The sequence below is a fragment of the Zosterops lateralis genome (assembly GCF_965231275.1).
Source record: "Zosterops lateralis genome assembly, chromosome: 15".
NCBI lineage: Eukaryota > Metazoa > Chordata > Aves > Passeriformes > Zosteropidae > Zosterops > Zosterops lateralis.
In genome coordinates this window covers 6,484,001-6,503,442 of record NC_139775.1, presented here as the reverse complement: position 1 = coordinate 6,503,442, position 19,442 = coordinate 6,484,001, and the positions used below count along the sequence as shown (strand labels likewise).

The 19,442-nt window shown below is 47.1% G+C and overlaps 1 protein-coding gene across 4 annotated transcripts in view; it reads right to left on the bottom strand.

Moving 5' to 3' along the window:
* Window positions 1-19,424, bottom strand: part of TSC2 (TSC complex subunit 2) — a 32,503-nt gene extending 13,079 nt beyond the window's left edge. For 2 of the 4 annotated variants that reach the window (XM_083872437.1, XM_083872438.1), the window contains exons 1-27: window positions 19,382-19,424; window positions 17,714-17,871; window positions 17,089-17,175; window positions 16,364-16,474; window positions 15,615-15,759; window positions 15,355-15,472; window positions 14,860-14,908; window positions 14,356-14,481; window positions 13,961-14,034; window positions 13,488-13,614; window positions 12,701-12,844; window positions 12,344-12,481; window positions 12,048-12,151; window positions 11,163-11,244; window positions 10,181-10,336; window positions 9,929-10,045; window positions 9,288-9,410; window positions 8,894-9,000; window positions 8,040-8,193; window positions 7,247-7,369; window positions 6,801-6,935; window positions 6,117-6,306; window positions 5,664-5,757; window positions 5,078-5,180; window positions 4,804-4,898; window positions 2,190-2,321; window positions 69-233 (exon numbers count right to left, since the gene is read on the bottom strand). In XM_083872437.1, coding sequence (XP_083728563.1) covers window positions 69-233; window positions 2,190-2,321; window positions 4,804-4,898; window positions 5,078-5,180; window positions 5,664-5,757; window positions 6,117-6,306; window positions 6,801-6,935; window positions 7,247-7,369; window positions 8,040-8,193; window positions 8,894-9,000; window positions 9,288-9,410; window positions 9,929-10,045; window positions 10,181-10,336; window positions 11,163-11,244; window positions 12,048-12,151; window positions 12,344-12,481; window positions 12,701-12,844; window positions 13,488-13,614; window positions 13,961-14,034; window positions 14,356-14,481; window positions 14,860-14,908; window positions 15,355-15,472; window positions 15,615-15,759; window positions 16,364-16,474; window positions 17,089-17,175; window positions 17,714-17,851 — 3,137 coding nt within the window. In that variant the 5' untranslated portion in view covers window positions 17,852-17,871; window positions 19,382-19,424. The remainder of the gene's footprint in view (window positions 1-68; window positions 234-2,189; window positions 2,322-4,803; window positions 4,899-5,077; window positions 5,181-5,663; window positions 5,758-6,116; window positions 6,307-6,800; window positions 6,936-7,246; window positions 7,370-8,039; window positions 8,194-8,893; window positions 9,001-9,287; window positions 9,411-9,928; window positions 10,046-10,180; window positions 10,337-11,162; window positions 11,245-12,047; window positions 12,152-12,343; window positions 12,482-12,700; window positions 12,845-13,487; window positions 13,615-13,960; window positions 14,035-14,355; window positions 14,482-14,859; window positions 14,909-15,354; window positions 15,473-15,614; window positions 15,760-16,363; window positions 16,475-17,088; window positions 17,176-17,713; window positions 17,872-19,381) is intronic. The other 2 variants (XM_083872439.1, XM_083872440.1) reach the window with 1 other exon arrangement.
* Window positions 19,425-19,442: the final 18 nt, after the last annotated feature.

The window sequence follows — 19,442 nt, the reverse complement described above, 5'->3', positions numbered from 1 at the left end:
TGTTTTTCCACTGATGAAGTGGAACATGAACCTGAACCCCAGGCATGTGTCCCTGGTCCCTGACTGACCTCTTGGGCACAGCAGTGAAGTTGGAGAAGACGTATCGAGCCATCATGTCCAGGCAGGTCTCTGTCAGCTCCAGGTGCAGGTTTTTCAAGTTGTCATCAGCCTGAGCCATGGAGTTTTCATCTGCAGAGCCCAGGCTGGAGCTAGTGATGGACGTTTGGATGCGGCTGGAAGAGAAAGTGCCCGGGTGACAGATGGGATGGCACCACGTCCCTGTCCCCACGGATGGCGGGATGCAGACCCTGCTGTGCATGCACGTGCCAGCCATCAAACCCAGGCCTTGGGAAACAGATTTTGGGATCAGCCTCATGTCGTGCTTCCCAGGTTGTCCTTGCAGGAAGTGTATTTTCTCTGGAGAGTCTGCAATGTGCTCTCTGATGTTGGTGGCCCATGGGCAAGTGCACCAAGCAAAGAGTGAGTGGCAGCTTTGAGTTCCTAATCTATGCTGAGGGCAAGCATCCCATGACCAGCACCAGCTTCCCAGGCAGCAGGTTGCCCATGAGCCAGAAACTGGGGCACTCCAGACTTCACTTTATACTCCTGTGGTTTGCTTTTTTCTCTGTTGCATCTCTTCCATATATTGGTTTTATCCCCCTCAAATTCAATAGCTATGGAAAACCTAATTTAACTTGAAATAGGAAAAAAAATTGCACTCTGAACAGGAAATTGGCACAAGAATAGAGAGAAGGTCTGCCTTCAAATCAGCCAAATCAGCAAAGCAGTTTAAAACCATTTCTGATCTAGGCTGGACTGCAGTATTTTATAAAGACAACTCCTTATGTCATTGTAAGACAAACTAAGCTGAGGTACAGACAAAATTTTTATCATGTGGCAACTTCTTTGGCTTAATTAAGGGCAATTATCTGAACTTTTCATTGCTACCATTTACATAGAAATGCAAGAGAAGAAAATCACCTCATAATTAATTGGGAAATCAGAGAATCCTGGAAGGGTTTAGGTTGGAAGGGATCTTAAAGCCCATCTAATGCCAGTCCCTGCCACGGGCAGGGAGAACTTCCACCATCCCAGGCTGCTCCAAGCCCTGTCCAGCCTGGCCTTGGGCACTGCCAGGGATCCAGGGGCAGCCACAGCTTCTCTGAGCACTCTGTGCCAGGGCCTCCCCACCCTCACAGGAAGGATCTCTCCCATAACATGAAGTGTCAGAACTATAATTGCAATTCAGTCACTTCAGCCTCTCTCCCCCAAACACCATATAGAGCCAAAAATAATAATAATAATAAAAAAAAAAAAAAAAAAAAAAAAAAAAAAAAATAAAAATAAAAAAAAAAAAAAGAGAAAAATCAAGTTCCACTGACAGCTATCCTACAGGTTAAGGCACAAATCTTCAGGTTCAGCAGTTTAACACTCACAGAAGTGATCCAGAAATACATTTTAAAAACTGGCATCAGTTATTTCACATCTTTCATTGGAGCAGATCAAAGCTTGCCATCAAAACCTGTCAATCAAATCAATCTCTGAAATCAAATCTTATTTTCCTTCGCCGTGAAAGCAGCAATTCATATGGGCTGAGCACACCCTTCTCACTGCTCTCTGGAAAGACAAATACAGGTTTTTCATGGCATCCTTCCTGAGACCAGGACACTTCATCAGCTCCCTCAGAAGAACAAATCCTAAACTGAGGGCAGAACTATTCCTCCTAGACTGGAGGGAGGATTCTCCATAACTTTGCAGAGCTTCTAAAGCCTCTCCTGAAGCAAATCCCTGCTTGGGAGGCTCAAGTTTTAGTGAGTTGTACCCTGGATTCTCACTTGTGCAGAATGCAACCTTTTTCCTTTCTTTGTGCATGGGGTTTTTTTTTGTTTGGTTGGGTTTTTTTTTTTTTTTATCTTCACCACCTTTACTTTGAAAACAGAATCTTTCATTGCTAAAGCAGCAGAGAAGGTGGCAAAGTGACCACAGACACCCAGGCTGCGACGTGGCCTTGGGAAGCCTCGGGATCCTTTCCCAAAACCTTCACCTTGTGGCTGAGGCCGGTTTTTGATGGGATTATCAAGTCATGCAAGCATCCCACATGCAAATCCACCCTGCTTCCACCCACATTGCAGCAAAACCTCCAAGGGCCCGAGTTGCTCTTAGATTGTCCCCATTCAAAGTGCCTCTACCTGCGGACCACATGTTCAGACACACTGATGCTGCGGGATCGGAAGGCATCAACTGCAGAGGGTTCTTTCAGCTCTTTCACTGGAGGAGAGTTATTCAAGCCTTGCTTTGCATTTTTGGCTAGTCTTAAACTACTATGTGGAGAAGCACCAAGCCCCCAAAAGAGGTCACAGAAGGGAGGAAACCATTGTAGGGATGTATGTTGAAAGGTCACAGGTTCACAGGGTCAATATTGGGGGATCCCGGAGGGTGATGGAAAATAAAACAAATGCCAAAAAAAAAAAAAAGGGAAACAAAAAAAAAATTAAAACACACAAACAAGCAGAGCTGAAAGCATTAAAAAGACAAACCACATTTTGAAAACAAGATTTTAAATGTGCTACAAAACAAATGAAATTAGTACAAGTTAAAAGAAAAAAAACTAGTTGAAATGACAGTTGGAATACTGGGCTGTTCAGCAAAGGCAAGGGCACCTGAGGGCTCCCTGGGCACAAACTCCTCAAGGCCGAGGAGTTTTGTGCAGCTCAACCTCTTCTTGTGTCGCACCAACTCACCATGACTCAACACCTGAGGGCTTCCACAGATCCTAAAATGCTTTACCTGGACTAGGTCACAGCAGCTTTGAATAAGAGACAGGGATCATGTCACCCATCTCTGTCCCCACTAAGCCTGGCCCAAAGCTGAGCTTTCCCCCAGGCACAACACACCCAGGGCCTCCCAGAGGTGCCACTCAGCCCTGGGGACATTGAGCCCCCTGTTCCAGACTCTGCCACACTTCAGAGCCAACAAACACCCCCTGGGGATGCTCCTGTGCCACCCCAGCTGCCTCACCCCAGGCTCCAGGGAACCCCCTGGGCTCTGAGCTGGCACAGAAAGGAAATTACTGTTCACACTGGCAAGTGCCAGGCACACGTGGGAGATGGCAGCAATTAAGATCCAAGAGGCACTTTAATTAGTCACTGAGATGCACACCAGGCTTGGGGCTAATTCGGGCAGAACAGTTGGTCCAGCAGCTCCCATCCCCAGGGATAAAATGCAGGCACTAATTTAACCCTTCTCGCTGTTCCTAAACACAATTTATTTGCCATCCTCCTCTCAGTGAGCTCTTGCATCTCAGATTGCCACAGATTCTGGAGGGACCAGAATTTCTTTGTTCTTCTCCCAACAACCTCTCCCAGATCACTTTTGGCCACAACTGCTGCAGAGAGCACAGGCTCATGCTCAGGGATCATCACCTACACCACCATCAGGACATCCAGCAGCCCTGGGAACTGCTGGGATCATTACCCTGTGGAACACCCAGCACCTCAGCAATGGCAGGGAAACATTCTTTGGGTTTCAGGAGTGAAAACCAAGCCCAGAAGCTTCTCAGGCAAGGAAACTGGAATCTGCTCTGGGCCTTCCCTCTGTGCCCTGGCCAGAATCCAAGCTCAGGCAGACCCAGAAGCAGTGGCATCCTGCCATTCCAGTGCTTTGGGAACTGCCTGAGACAGCCACACTCCTCAGCAGAGATTTCTGTGGAAAGTGATCCAGCAAAAGCCTTTAGAGACAGTAGTATTCCAACCTGGTAGAATTTAACAGGTTTTTTAAGGGGAAAAAAAAAAAAAAAAAAAAAAAGATTAGCTGGAATTCTAATTGGAGAGATGAGTATCAAAAGGCTTCTCTTCCAAGTTTCTGGATGAAAGAGGAGGAGATGGGAGAGATGAAACACAACACAAGGTTTACAGCTGCAGCAGCAGGGCAGGGATGGTGGTTCTGCATTGCAAGACTCTGCTACAGCCTTGCAGGTGAAGTAGAGGCACTTTCCCCAGGGCTCAGATGCCACCATGTGCTCACTGCTCACAACACTGAAGCAAGTTAAGTGAACCAGTTTAGGTAATCCCTGCAGGTAAAAGGACGTTGGAGAAACCCTGAATGCCTTCCAAAGAATATCTTTCTTCCCTGGCAAATGTTACTTTGAATGACTGCTGTCAAGAAACGCTCTGACTTCTGAAGGCCTTGCTTAAAACTGTCATTATGGCTTCAAAATTAAAAAAAAAAAAAAAAGGATAAGGACATCCGGACAGACAGAAAGCAGCTGTGTGCCAGCCAGTGCACTGACCTGACTGGGAACACCATGGAAAAACACAGTACTGGCTTACTGGCTCTCTAATTTATCCAGGTCGTTGATCACAACCATTTCTCTGGCAATCATCTGAAAATGACTCTTTACAGATCAATCATCAAAAGGAGTTCACACAATCCATATGAACATGGGATTCTGTTATCTCTGGTATTAGCCTCTTCTGTTCTTTCTGGTAACATTGGACTGACACACCCCAACCTGACACAACTGTTGATTTTCAGAAGTGAACATCAAAAACGCCCCCAGTGCCTGCACAGGCCTGCAGGACAGGCAGTGCTGCCTCAGCTGCCTCACCAGGCTGTCAGCCTGGCTGGATCCCAGCTCCTCACTAAGCTCAGCTGTCTTTGACCTAAAGAGGTTTACTTTGCTTGCTTACTGCACTGCCAGACTGGGATCATCACTACACTCAGCCTCCTTCAAGGAAATGCAGGGAAGGGCGTGAGCACGAGAGCAGGGAACACCAAACCCTGCTGGAGTCTAACAGGATTTACCTCTTTGGCCTCTCATTGAGGCTGGTGCTGCGAGCCCTAAAGCTGTCCTTCTCTGGGATGTCATCAAAGGACAGGAGCACGTTGGAGCGCAGGCCCTGCCGTGGGGACAAGAGGTGACAACATCAACAACGTGCAGCTCAGAGTCTGCAACCAAAGCATGAGAGCTCACAGAGTGCTGACAAGAAAACCAGAATTTTGGTAGCTTCAAACAGAACCTTTTCAAGGTCTCAGGTCAGGCTCTCCTGAGTGCTGCTGGACTGAGCAGTGCCAGTACCTTGGTGATGTAGGGGACAAAGTCCTTGCGGAAGGGCAGGCGGCAGCGGATGAACCACATGGCGATGACGTGGTGGGCCAGGCAAACGATGTATTGGTTAAACCTGCAACAGCAGAGAAGCCACAGCTCAGTGTGCACAGCTCACCCTGACACACAGAGCTGGACCTTTACCTACTCAAAGTGTAAAGGGAAAAAAACCTTTCAAAAATTCTGCTCGAGAAAAACAGGTTTTTGTCCAAGGTGACGATGTCTTAGAATTGCATCATGGAATTACAGAATGGTTTGGGTGGGAAGGGATTTTAGAGAGCATCCAGTTCCACCTTCCACTATCACAGGTTGCTCCAAGCCCTATCCAGCCTGGCCTTGGACAGTTCAGAGGTCCAGGGGCAGCTACAGCTTTTCTGGGCACCCTGTGACAGAGCCTCCTCACCCTCTCAGTGCAGAAAAAACTCTTCTTCAGGAAAAGCCTGAAGACACCAGAATGAACAACACCCTATGAAAAACTTTGAGCCAAAAACTACCAAAAAAAGGCTTTCCAAGCTTTCAGTTTCACAGATGAGAGAGAAGCACATTGCTGTGGCCTTACTTGGAGGGGTTGGTGTAGGGCAGGGAGATGGCGAAGACGCTGGCATACTGCTCTGCCGCGAAGTTCCGGTACAGGTGAGGCAGCCTGGCCAGAGCTGCAACAGTCCAACAGCAAAACCAGCACAGGTGAGGCCTCAGCACAAGCCTTCAACATCCTAACTCAGTTTAATTTCTAATTTTTTAGGGCTTTTTCTGAATGATCAGTGACGTGGAATTTAAAATCACATCATGCAAGGAGAAGAAGGCAGTATTTCCATACGGCTGCACGACACGGAGTGTGTTCCTCTCTTCAGTGCAAGAGCTTCATACAGAAAACTTGTAGCAAATGAGGTGATCAAACATTTATAACCCAAGCAAGGGCATCACAGTACATTCCATACAACCAACACCACCAAACCCCCCCCACATTCCACACAAAAGCTACAGAAACTGAGGAGAAAACATCACGCCTTACTTGACAGGAATTCCAGGAGAGGGATTGCCATGTTGGCCGTGGCAGAGATGTGGGTGAGTTTGACAATGAGGACGGGCAGTGCCTTGATGATGATGTCGGGCATCTCCACGCTGCAGACTGACAGTGCCACCACGCACTGGTTGGCGCAGCGGTAGATAAGCCCGTGCTCCAGGCAGTACACGATCTCACGCTGGGACAGCACAGAAACACCAAAGAATACCCTGAGGCAACGCCTCCTGACTCCTGTCAGCACCCCAGAACACCCTGCAAGGTACCTCTGCTGCAAGGCACCCCTGCTGGAAGACTTGTGTGACACAGGTGAGTGCTAACACTGAGCTTTAAATGATGCTGCAGACAGCCCAGGCCAAGCTCTAAGCAGCGAAGTTGAATCTAGTAGGTAGTTGAGACTTTAAGTTTCTGATTTAACAGAAATTTTGTGTTTATAAGGGTCTTCCTGCAGAGGGTAAAGTCACTCAGTGACCTGTGAGGGGAGACAGGTGAGGAGTGAACCCACAGTTAATCCCCCATGGGGTCAGCAAAGTATTTTTCCCCCCAAATTCCACAGAAGCATTTCCCACCAGCACTGGGCAGTGTTACCTTGCACTTCTGTCTCCTAAGCAGCTCACAGGCTAAACAATGCTCTACAGGCTCTGCCCTCCCTACACCCCTCTATCTGCCCCATACCTGCTTGGCTTTGTCCAGGTAATTGTGGTAAGATATCAGTGCTGTCAGCACAGGAACCACAGCCAGGTGCAAATCCGTGCGGGAAAAGCCTTCGGGGGTCCCGTGGAGCCTGTCCGTGGTCTTCTTGTCTGTGAGCTGACACATCACACAGCCAGTCAGGGCACCTCTCACTGAAACACCCTCTGAAAGGCAGCAGAAGGCACTGCCCACAGCTACCCTTCACCTGTATATACATATATTCATATACATCCATTAAGAACACTCATTATTACCTATCCTGTACCGAGAACAACCCTCACAAAAGAGAGGGTGAGTGAGTATTGACAACCAGTCTGCTAATCTTTAAAATATCCATCTGAAGATGAGAAAAAAAACCACTCAAAAACCCCCTCCGAGCAATTCCCAAGCAAGCCAAGGAGCTGGGGACTGTGCCTCAGTGGCATTACCATGTAGCTCAGTGCAGAGGCCAGCTGGTCTATGTTGCAAGGAGAAGTTAAAAATAGCACTTTATAGCGGAGGGATTCGGGTAATTTGTTGAGAACCAACTTCAGCACCTTCCAGTCTGTCTCCTGCAAAGACAGAAAATGTTAAAGTTGGAAATTTCTGTGTGATTTCACTTGAGTTTGGAAGGAGGATCAATCAAAGTGCAGACAATGTGTCATTTCCTAGGCAGATGTAGGTCTTGTCATGGTTGATACAGAAAAAGAAGTGGCATTTAGCTGTCACAAGTTTTTCCCTGTCTGTCACCCAGCTCTAGGTGCAATACTGGCACCACAAACTGGAAGAGAAATTATATTGAGATCTGACAGCCAGAATTCAATTCTCCTAAGCACCAGCACCAATTAACTCCCAGAGCAAGCCAAGCCCTCAGCACAGAACTGTGTCCAATGTCACACTCAGGTACAATTTCTATTTACAATTTATTGGTGATCAAACATTCACCAATTCTCAAAACATCTCACAAACTTGCAGTGGGAGAGGTTTTAATTCCAAATGCCCTTTCAGAAACAGGATGGCTTCTTGGATCTTGTTTAACAAGCACAGCTTTTGCCCTTGCCTGCTCTGAAGCAGCACAATGAAAGCTGTGCTTATTTTCTGAAGAGATGGACTGCTGCTCCCACTGGTGGCTGCGAAGCTGCACAATTACACACAGATTTTGAGCAGGAGGAGCAGAAAATGCTTTATTTAGGTACTCTGAGCTGGAATTCCATGGGCAGCTGGTGCCAGGAGGGGACATACCTGCTTCAAACACTGCAGGAGGACCCCAAAGACCATGGAGTAGGGCAGGTGTCCCACTCGGATGGTGGCACCTTGGGAAGGCACACTAGGGCTGCCTGAAGGTGGGGACAGGGTGCCAGGAGGCTTTTTCTCAGAAGCCCTTTTCTCTGCCTCTCTGCAACACAGAAAGGGAGAAAAATATGTGTCATTTTTACAGCTTATTCATGTAACCTACAGCACTACCACATTGGGGAGCCAGGTTAAAGACTGAACAATATAATCTGCATTTTCAGTTGAAAAAGGCACAGGATTGCCCAGCAGACACACAGCAATGAGCCAATCTGGTCAAGTGAAAGATTTTTCTATCTAATTTAGAAAGCCATCTTTTGGAGTGTGTTACACAACTTTAAACAAGCTATAAAATTAAAACTAGATAGATTTGTACAAATCATTGAATCAAAATTCAATGTGGAACTGATTTGAGGCAAAAAATGGCACTTTTTTGGGGGAAGTTTTTGAACTTTAAGTTCATGTCTAAGATTGAGAGCTCTGCAGGTAAGTGATTTGTAAGAACAGTTCACCAATGAGTTACTGGTTCAGACAATCCTGGGCTAGGATTTGGAAGACTTAGAAAAACTGCAGATTGCTACTAATGGAACATTATGGTCAGCAAGAAGACAATTTAGTTGAGAAACAGCTTTTAAATATAAAAGATAAATTAAGAATCCAAGGCCAGGTTGGGCAGGGGCTTGGAGCTGCCTGGGAGAGTGGAAGGTGTCCCTGCCCACGGCAGGGGTGGCACTGGCTGAGTTCTAGGATCCCTTCCAACCCAAACCACAGTGCAATTCTTTTGCTTAACACAATGAGAAACCTACACAAAATCACAGAGGCAGTAGGGGCTGAATCTCACTGCTCCATCCTTGTTGGAAAGGCCAAGGCGGTGCAGGGAGTCAGCTCGGAGCATCAGCAGGAAATCAAACACCTGGAACAGGGAAAATACTGGAGTCACTCAAACTCCAAGCCACTGGAATACTCCCACCCCCACATGATATTTTTCCAGGTGCAAAAGGATTTTTAAGAGATGCCATGGCTCATTCTGCAGGAGGCACCACTGCTGGTGTCGCACAGCATTTACACACCCGTGCGAGCCGAGAAACATTTAATCCTACTTCTTGCAAGCTCCAGAACACTCAGTCCCCACCTGAGACCCAGAAATCTCAGAGGATTGTGCAGCTGTGGCCCTGGGAGCACAGGGGCTGCTGCTCCTACCTGCAGCCTGATGCTGCTGGCCACAGGGAGGCTGTAGGAGTAGATGTAGTGGCGCTGGACGTGCTGGATCAGCATCTCGTAGACACGTGTGGCATGGCTGGAGGGCAAACTGTACAGCTTGGTCTGCAGGCACAGAAACACAGCCCAGCCCCAGGGCTCTGTCACAAACCTGGGGCTGCACTGCCAGTTCCAGCAGAAATGCAGCAAAAACTTCATCCTCAATGAAACAGAAACAGGTGGCTCTGGAAGGAACCTCTGCAAAGAGTCCAGTGCAGCTCTGGCTGCTCCAGAGAACAGCCTGCTCTTTACTACAGCCCAGGACATGCTGCCCAAACACAACAGATTTATTAAATCTATTCAAGGTTATGAACTCCTCCTTTCTGCTAATTTATGGCCACATAAATTCCTCCACACAGGAAAATGCGCTCATCTGGGTTGTACAACGGGAGTTAAGAAAATATAACACTTAGCAAACAGTCCCACGGAGATCAAAATCAAAGGATTGACCAAAACAAGAGTTAAAATATTAAATAGTAAACAAATGGCAAAATATTTAATAGTGGGAGAAGAGTTATCTAAAAAGCCAAGTCCAGCAGAAGGCTATTATGAATCATCTCTGTTTAATGCTCTGCAGAATCTACCTGAAGTATTATCAGGAGCCCAAGAACTGCTGTCTTGACATCCTCCAGAGAAGCTGAATATGACAGCAAGTCCCTCTCTTCCAGTTCTGAAGGAGACGACAGAGAATGTGCAGCCACCTTTGAAAGAGAAAAGCAACACATGGTTTAAACCTGCAGCACATCCTTTCTCTGTTTCCATGCTGGAAGGTGAGGGAAGCCTCAGGAAGTCATCTCTGCTGGAAAAGCTGCCAGCCCTGGAGGTTTTTTATTCACCTTCTCTATGATGTCCAGCAAGCTGTTGAAGTGATGAGTGTTGCAGCCTTCAGCCAGGTCCACTAGCAGCTGAGTGGCCAATTTTCTGACCTGATGGTCTTTATCCTCTGGGATGTGAGCCAGCTGGGAGATCACCACCAGGTTTATCAGCTCTTCCTGCAAGAGAACAGACCTCCCTAAGCTTGTCAGATATTCAGCATGTTAGAAAAAGAATTGCAAACAAAAGAACTCAGCTATTCTGGCACTAGACTTGTTCCTCCACTGTTTCATTACTTCATCTCCTCCTTCATCCAACAGGTATTTCTGTCTACCATCCCTCCAGATATTTGTGACTTTAATTAAACTTTTCAGTGCTTTGGTTTTTGTCTGTCCTACAGATTTGACAGCCCAGGCTCAAACAGACAAGGGATTTCTAGGCCTTGGTTTTTTGAGAGGGAGAGAGGAAACACCAAAAAGCTTCAAGTTTTCCCAAATCTTGAAGGAATCCAGGGAGCATCTCTGCCCCTTCCTGCCCTCTGACACTTTGGGCACATCCTGGAGCTCTTCCTTAACTCCTCTCTCACAGCAGATAAACTGCAAGCACCAAGACCAGTCACTGCTCAATATGTCCAGTCCCCATCCTTTTACAAGGTTTTTAAATCAGCTTTGCATCTCTCACATTGACTGTCAATTCTTCCAAAACAAAATGGACATGGAATTAATGGCCTTAAAACAGGGAAGCCAAGACACAACCAGGTCTGTCCTCAAAACCCAGCAGCTTCCACTGCAAGCTGCACCTTCCTGTATCCAGCTAAGGACAAATAATGGCAAATCCCCCTACGAGCATCCCAAAGAAACAGGTCTGTGTGGGTGAGATTTAGAGCTCAGGGCTGTGCATTCCCCATGGGCAGGGAGGACCTGAAATCCCCAAAGAAAACGTGCCTCACCAAAGGCTTTCCCACCCACCTGGGACCTCAGCTGGGACCCCCAGACAAACACCCACCTCATAGAACTGTCTGTTGATGCTCAGCACAAAGGACAGCACATCCAGAACTTTAATCCTAACAGCACTACGGCTCTCATTCCTAAAACAGGAAAAGCAAGTCCAAAGTGTAAAAAAAATGAGTTGTTAATATTTAGGAAAGGGGATAAAGTAAAGCTAAAGGAAAATAAGAAGTTTTTTCAGAGTTGGAAGAGCAACTGTGAGAGATCAGCTGAGCCCTCAGTTAATGTCTCTACATCTGAAATCAGATTCAAGAACATTGGAAATTCAAATCCCAACTCAGCTTTTACTCCTTCTGCAGACCTGTAATTGCAGCTTTCCCATTTCCAATCCAAACTAGGAAGCACATGTCAGAAGAACAAGTGCTCCAGTGAGCAAATTTAAAACCAAACACATGGCACTGAGGAAGAGCTGCTCTTTGGCAGCATTTCACAGAGGAGACAAAAGTTTGTTATTGCTCTGTGTTGATGTTTCAGAGCACAGAATCCCTTAGGGAGCACCAATTCAAAACCAGATAACTGGAATACTGGATAACCATATGCAATCCTAATGCTTAACAGGGAAATATTGTTTGGTGTCAGAACTACAAAGTGCTGTGGAGTGGAACACAACTGCCTAAGTTAATTGGAATAATACTGAATGGAAAGAAAGAGAAGAAGAAAAAAAAGCAGCATAAAGAACTCAGTGGAAAGCTTTTCTTCTGTTAAATAAGTCCTTTCATGTGCTGTGCCCTGGGACTGCCACACTTCTCAGCAGCCATTTACTAACTTAGAACTTCAGAACGTTAGAACTTCAGAAAACAAAATTACCTGACATGACAAGGTGGCAAGAAACACTTGAAAGTGCTTCTAAAAAGAACAAGATCCCAAAGTTATGATTTCCTACCTGAAGAACCTTTCCATTAAGAGTTGCAGGTTGTGAATCCAGCCATCTTTGGCAGGGTGGATGGACTGAGCTCTGTATGTTATCAGGCTTAACACGGAAGATTCCTTTTATGGAAAGACCAAGAAATGTTTTTAGTGAATAAGCAAACATTATAAATCCATTCCCCCAACTCCCTCCAGAGGAATAAGGGTCGTGGAAGTCCTTGCTGGGATTTTCTGACCATTTCCTATTTTAGGACTCTCAAATTTCAGCTGTAACAGAAGAGACCCAAAAGGAGGACAAAAATAAAGCCTTACTGGTCTCTGATCAGCACATCTTTCCACCAGCTCAAAAAATCTCTCTTCAGAGCCATGAAAATCATTCTGGTCACAGAGTTCTTCTACTGTGGTCAGAAGATCATGTACAATGGACTTCAGTTCTTGGCTCTCCAGAACCTGAGAAGAGATAAAACCAATCCTGAAAGAGTTCTACCTTGCCAAAAAGTGCTAATTTTTAATACAAACAGCAAACTCAAGAGAACCACAGCAGTGAGAATTGGGCTAAGCCTTTCTCAGCTTCAACTTCCCACACAGCGCACAAACAGCTCCATTTGCAAAACAATTTATAGCAAAGCCTTGGGACTGAAAGCACATCCAGGCAGGCCCAACACCCACCTGCAGCTGCTGCAGCAGTCGCTCCATGATGTCCAGGAGGATATCCCAGGTCACAGCCTGCAGCTCCTTCCCGTATTTCTTGATCAGGCGTGTGATGGACAGAACAATCTCGTAGGACACGACTGCGTTGGGACAGGTCATGGCCTGGAACCCAAAGCACTTCAGTCAGTGAGCAGCACTTGGGGAGCAGAGCCCAGGAACCCTCTGCATTCAAATGCAGCACGCCTTTTTAATTAGGAAATCAGCCTGGAGGCCTGAGATAAATCCATTCAAGTCTCTGCACACAAAGGACACAGCACAGAGCCACTTTCTCAAGAGCAGTTCTGCTCTCCTGCGAGCAGCTGTAGCTCAGATGGCAGACACAGCCCCATCCTACAGGCAGACAAGGGGATTAAAGCCAGTAATTCCTGCTTGAAGCACTCAGAGGAGGAAATTTTGAGAGCCCTGAGGCTGTCCCTGAAGACACCCTCCCTCACTTTTGTACCATCCACTGGGAAGAATCAAAGTTGTTGCTTTGTATTTTATTTTTTTAAGCCACAATGTAGGTATTTGCTAGAAAAGATTCAGACTTTTGCTCTTCAGGCCAAAGACATTTGAGGAGGAGGCCCCAGCTACAGACATAAATCCTCCTGCTTTACTTGTTTTACCATTTCTCTCTGCTTCACCCCACACCCTATTTCTCCCTTTCATCCTCCAGGCCTACAAAGATCTCTTTGGTGTAGAGGGGCACGTTTTTGGTCTAAATTTGTCCAGGTGATTAAAAAGTTCCCCCAGCATCCCAACCTACCTTGAGGAATGAAGGCAGCACTGAAGTTGGGGAGTTCCTGAGGGAATTGAGGCGATGAGCCCCCCACAGAGCCATCCCAACAAAGAACACAGCCCCTCTCAGCAGGGCTGCATCTGCCATGTAGGATCTAAGGACAGGGGGAAGGGAAGATTCAGACTATGCCACAATTACTTCAGCATACAAAGTCAATAGGAATATGCACTGTCCTAACAGGAATTCCCAGCTGTTACACATCAGGGCCTTGCACAGCAATGGACACACACGAAAAGCAGAAAATCATTCACCACAACTTTAAACAGAGGGAAATTAAATTCAGAAATGCCCCAAATGAGCACTTCAGCAGCATAACTAGAAAGGGAATTTATTTCTAAGCACCAGCACCTTCAGCTTTTTCTCCTGAGGATGATGACTCCCCATCTATCTCACTGGGACCTTACTGAATCCCTTGGATTTGTTGGATCCTCCTCCCTTACCTGTCTTCCATGATCCTGCACATGTTGTAGATGGCACTGTGTCCCAAGTGAGTTCCCAAGAGGTTTCTCATGAGCTGCAAATCCAGAGAGAACACCTCAATCCTCAACTGTTACAACACTCAGTAGCCTAAAAACGGATTTAACTGGCCATGCTTCTGGAGTGAATGTGTCCTCTGCCTTTCCCAAACTAGGACAGAATCCTGTCACACCTGAAACCAGCGGAGAACCCCACGGACATGACACAGCTTGCACTAATGATCCCTCAACACTTAAAACAAATTTTTAATTTGCTCTTAAATGCAAGTTGAAACTGGTGGCAGATGTGCACAGGTATGTCTGACACTTCACCCAGGAGTGAATTCACCAAAACAAGCAGGGGTTCTGAGGGTTCTGACCTTCCAGCAGGGCTCACAGAGCTCCTTCACGTTGATGGTGCGGCACAGGGTGATGATGAACACGGGCAGGTTCTCCGAGGGCAGGCAGTTGTAACAAACAACTGCATCCAGGACTTGCAAGGAAATCTTTGGGAAAGGGAAAGACAAAATGGTTGTGCACTTCCCTGTGAATCAACCAAGTCAAATCCTCACCTGGCACACTCAAGGAAATCTTATGGAAGTCAAAAAGGATGAAGATATTTTTGGGGTTTTGGTTTGTTTTTTTTTTTTTTTTTTTCTTTTTAAAAATCATTGTCTTATCAAACTGATTAATGTTCTGTTTGCTTTGGAATAAATTAATGGTGCATGAGATTTATTGGCTTACAAATAACATAATATTGCATCAGCTCTCTTAAAAGACCAGAATAAACCCAGAGTCTGATGATCTGATTTTGTTTGTAGAAGTTACAGTTTCAAAGAACTTCAAAGAGTTCTGCAGTACTGAAAGAAACTCAGATCACTGACCTCTATGTCCACAGATGATGAAGTCTGAATGCACAAGAGGCAGATCTTGCTGTTAAGAAAGAACATTTAATTAGAATTGTTTGCTCCACATGATTTTAAGCAAATCACAAAGAGTCAGGTTAATTGCTATGTTATTTAACTCCTCACTGCCCTTCCTGCGGCAATGTTGGTGACACACCAAGGGACACTGAGCTCTGCAATTCCTTTTAAAAAGTTAAAGGGAGACTTAAATGCAGCTGAGGTAATGCAACAGCACAGACCCTCGTGAGACTAAGCAATGCAAACAGGCCCACCCCATGGAATGGGAAAAGCACATTTAAACTAAAACAGATCTGAACACCACAAGAACTGAAAATCAAATATTTGTCAGAAATTATCTGGGATGAAACAGACCTAATAGGGACAAAAAATATCCCAGCTGTCTATATTGATCTGCAACTTTGTCTGTAATCTATCAGGAATAAGCAGGCAGGAGTTAAAAAACCCCCAACTTACTGAACCATGTCAGCTACGTAATCTTCCAGGTAGCAGCTATTGAATTTCACCAGGTTCACCAAAACCAGGAGGAACTCAGAAGTCAACCCAACATCCATCCATTGCAGCACAAAATCAGCTAAAGAAGGAGAAAAAAAAAGCCTTTCACAATACGCCTTCTACCCAGGAATGATACCACTACTACCCTTTTCTGTTATCACTGGATGTCTCTGCCTGGATTTATTCCCACCAAATTGAAGAGGGGTTGGGACAACACTCACCCAGCTCCTCCTCCAGGTAGGTGATGTATCGTCCATTCTCCGTCAGGGCCTTGAACACCTCAAGCCGTTCATGCAAATCTTCATTGGAGGGATAATCCTTAATAACCTTAAAAAAATGGGCTCTGAGGATCCCTAATCTCTCACCCTTGAAATAAAAAAAAAAAAAAAAAAAAAAAATGGAAGGGGTTAAGGTCTGAATATTATCAAGGTCTACCTCCGTAATCTTCACGCTTGAAATTATGTTTTTTGTTGAATCAATGCCTGCTCTCCTCACAAGCATCCACCCTTGCTTTCTCAGAACACTGAAAATGACAACTTTGGGCTGATTCAGCCCCATGTTTGTGCAACACGTTGGGAAATCTGAAGAATTCATTGTGTGCTGAACTTGGCCAGGCTAGAAGTGTCTCACACAGAACCCCTTGCATACCTGAAACATCAAAACCAGCTGCAAACTGGGACTAGAAGGTCTGGGCAAAGACCACGTAAAATTTGCTGAATTATGCTGAACTTAACCCAAAGTATTTCCTCTTTCTCAAGAGCATTAGCCCAAACCAGGACAGCTTTCTATGAGTTGTATGAAAAGTTTTGGTACAAGGTCAAACTAAGACTTAAAATGCTTCCTCTTCTGTTTATGAGACACAACCGAAATTACAAATATAAACATTTGTAGAGAATGGTGCTTTTCCCATTTCCCCCTGCACAAAGCCCAGTTTAGGTCATTGTTCCCTGCCCTGTGGGGCTGTTGTCACCTGTCCCTGGACGATGGACTTGAGCAGATGAAGCACGGCGTGCCTGGCCTCGGCAGGACGCTCCGGCTGCAGCATGTCAGCCACCACCTTCCACACAGCCTCCACGGCGTGCTGGGAGCAGAAACAACAACAAAAACCAGAGCAAAAGCACGAAGCAGGAAAGCTCAGCTCCTCCTGGGATCTCCTGGCAGCAGCTCACAGTGAGTTATAGCAATCCATGATGAAGATGTAGGGGTTTCATGTCCACAGCTCTTTGCTCTGAGGGACGCTCACCCACCTAGTCGTACACTAAGGGCAAGGCCAGCAGACACCAAAACCAGCCCTACTCCCCAGGAACTGAAATTCCTCATTCCACACTCACTTCAAGTGTGAATATCTGTGCAGAAGCCTTCACCCAGCTACAAAATTAGCTCAAAACCAATTGGGGGCTGCTTATTAACAAGCCAGGAGGAGATAAGGACACCCCTCAACATCATCTCCCATGAGCTATCCTGAATATCCCCAGCATTCTCCTTCCAGGAAGGTCCAGAAAGCCCAACAGCTCCATCCCCTCTGCTCCAGAGCTGGAAGGCTGGGCAGACCAATTTCCTTTTACAACACAAAGCAGGCTCTGGGATCATCCATTTCAAAAAGCTTTCTAAACACCAGGAGTCTCTTACAATAGTTTGAGAGCTAGTGCTTAAATTTCCATTCTTCCAATACTCACTGAACACTTTAGAACTCACCTCTTCAATTTTTTTGGTTTTTGCCACTTCACAAATTTGACTGATTGCTCGTATCCTGTTACTCAATCCACACTCTATGCTCAGTTCCTGGAAAGAAATGGAGAAATAAACCAACAGTTTATCTTACCAGAAATACTTATCCATTTCTCCAAGGGGAGAAGGAATTCTGGTCTCCTTCTCCTCTTTTTTAATGTATTTTCCTCCTTGTGTGCCAACTATTTTGCTTACAGACTTGTGGTACCAATTACTGGAATCAATTATTTTATTTTTCATTTCCACAGAACCCAGGTTTTCATAAAACAGAAACCGTTCCCAGCTTGTGGAAACTGCCACCACAGAAACTTCATCAAGCTCAGACTTTAAAAAAGGAAGGGACAGGGAAATACCCTGTAACCCAACATAACAAGTATCTCCAAAGCATTCAATGAGTGAATAACTCAAATGCTGGAGCTGCCAAGTAGGTGAATTCTACATCCAAGAGATGAGAGAATGAGTTGAGAGATCAGGAGAGGGAATGATGAAGAGGAACTGAATGCCAAAACAAAACTGAAAAGGAGCAAGCCCTCCTGATCCCCTCAGCTGAGGTACCCCAGGCACTACCCCCACCTTCATTCAGTTCTCACACCTTGAGTATTTCTGCAGTGATGATAAACTCTGTCTGCTTGCCCTCCGATGACTTGGAACTTCCCCGGGATGTTCCCAGCCCCAGGAGGTTCCTGAACTTCTCCTTCAGCCCAGAATCCTTGCTTTGAGGCTTTGCCATTGCTGCCAAGAGCTGAGGCCCTGCAAATACAGAACACATTCTGGTAAGGGAGGCCCAAGGGAAATATTTCAGCAGGAAAACCCCAATAACAGCACCACACCGGGGCTTTTCCAAAGAGCTTGGGTGTCTTGAGCTTTTTCAAACATGGGAGAAGCCCAACACAGGAAACACAAGGAGCTTGTGCTGCTCCTGCCTACAGCATCTACATCCTGCAGCTCTACATGGAACATGGGCCTTTGGGATACCCTTTCCTGGGCACTCTGAATGTCCAGCCCACCATGCAGGCTGGTTTTTGCAGTACATCCACATGCACACACTTTTTGGAAGGGGTGAGCTGGATACTTGTTCCCAAAGCAAAGGCCAAGCACATCATGCTGTGCTGTCGATACGGAAGTGAGAAAGGACTTCATCCAAGTGCTGCCATGGCAAGAGAAAGATGGGGCAAGAACAAGGCTGGCCATTACAACAACAATAACCTCCAGAGACTGTCTCCCCCTGCCCCACCCACTGTCCCTGGGGGACCCCTGCCCTGGGCACACGACCCTGCACAACCCCAAACTCCTATATCCCCATATACCTCTACATCCCCATATACTCCTATATCCCCATATATCCCTATACTCCCTTACACCCTTATAACCCCATATATCCCTATATCCCCATATACCCCTATATCTCCATATATCCCTATATCCCCCATATACCCCTATAACCCCATGGACACCCCATGGCCATCCTACACTCTGGGCACAGCAATCCCTGGCACTCCCGGGGATGCACCACAGAGCCCGTCCCTGCATCCCAGGGGGCACGCCATGGACCCTGGCCCAGCGGCACCAGGGGACACGCCATGGACCCTGGCCCAGTGGCACCAAGGGACACGCCATGGACCCTGGCCCAGTGGCACCAAGGGACACGCCATGGACCCTGGCCCAGTGGCACCAAGGGACACGCCAAGGACCCTGGCCCAATGGCACCAGGGGACACGCCAGGCCCTTATCCCACCATCCTCAGGGACACACACAGAGCCCTCTGTCCCCAGGGACACACGCTGGGGACCCCCACAGCCCTAACCCACCCCGGGCGATGGCACATTGCTCCCCCGCGACCCCCAAACAAGCCCGGACATGCCACATCCCACCCCAAGCCAGGACATGCCACCACCGCTTAGGGACACACAACGGGGGTCACGGACCAGACAACAAACACAACGGGAGTCAAAACCCACACCCCCCGAAGACAACGGGGGTCACAGTACAGCCCCCCTAAACACAACGGGGGTCACAGCACAGACCCCAAACACAACGGGGATCACAGCACAGACCCCTCTGAACACAACGGGGGTCACAGCACAGACCCCTCTGAACACAACGGGGGTCACAGCACGGCTCCCCCCAGACACAACGGGGGTTACCCCTCAGTTTCTCCGAGCACACAGCGGGTCACACCGCAGACCCCAGACCTAGCGGGGTCACGGCGCCACCCAAAAGCGCGTCTCCCTCCCGGGGTGCCGGGTCCCCCATCACTCACCCCGAGCCCGGCCCGGCCCGGCCCCGCCGCCCCCGGCCCGCTCCGCTCGGGGCCCGGTGCC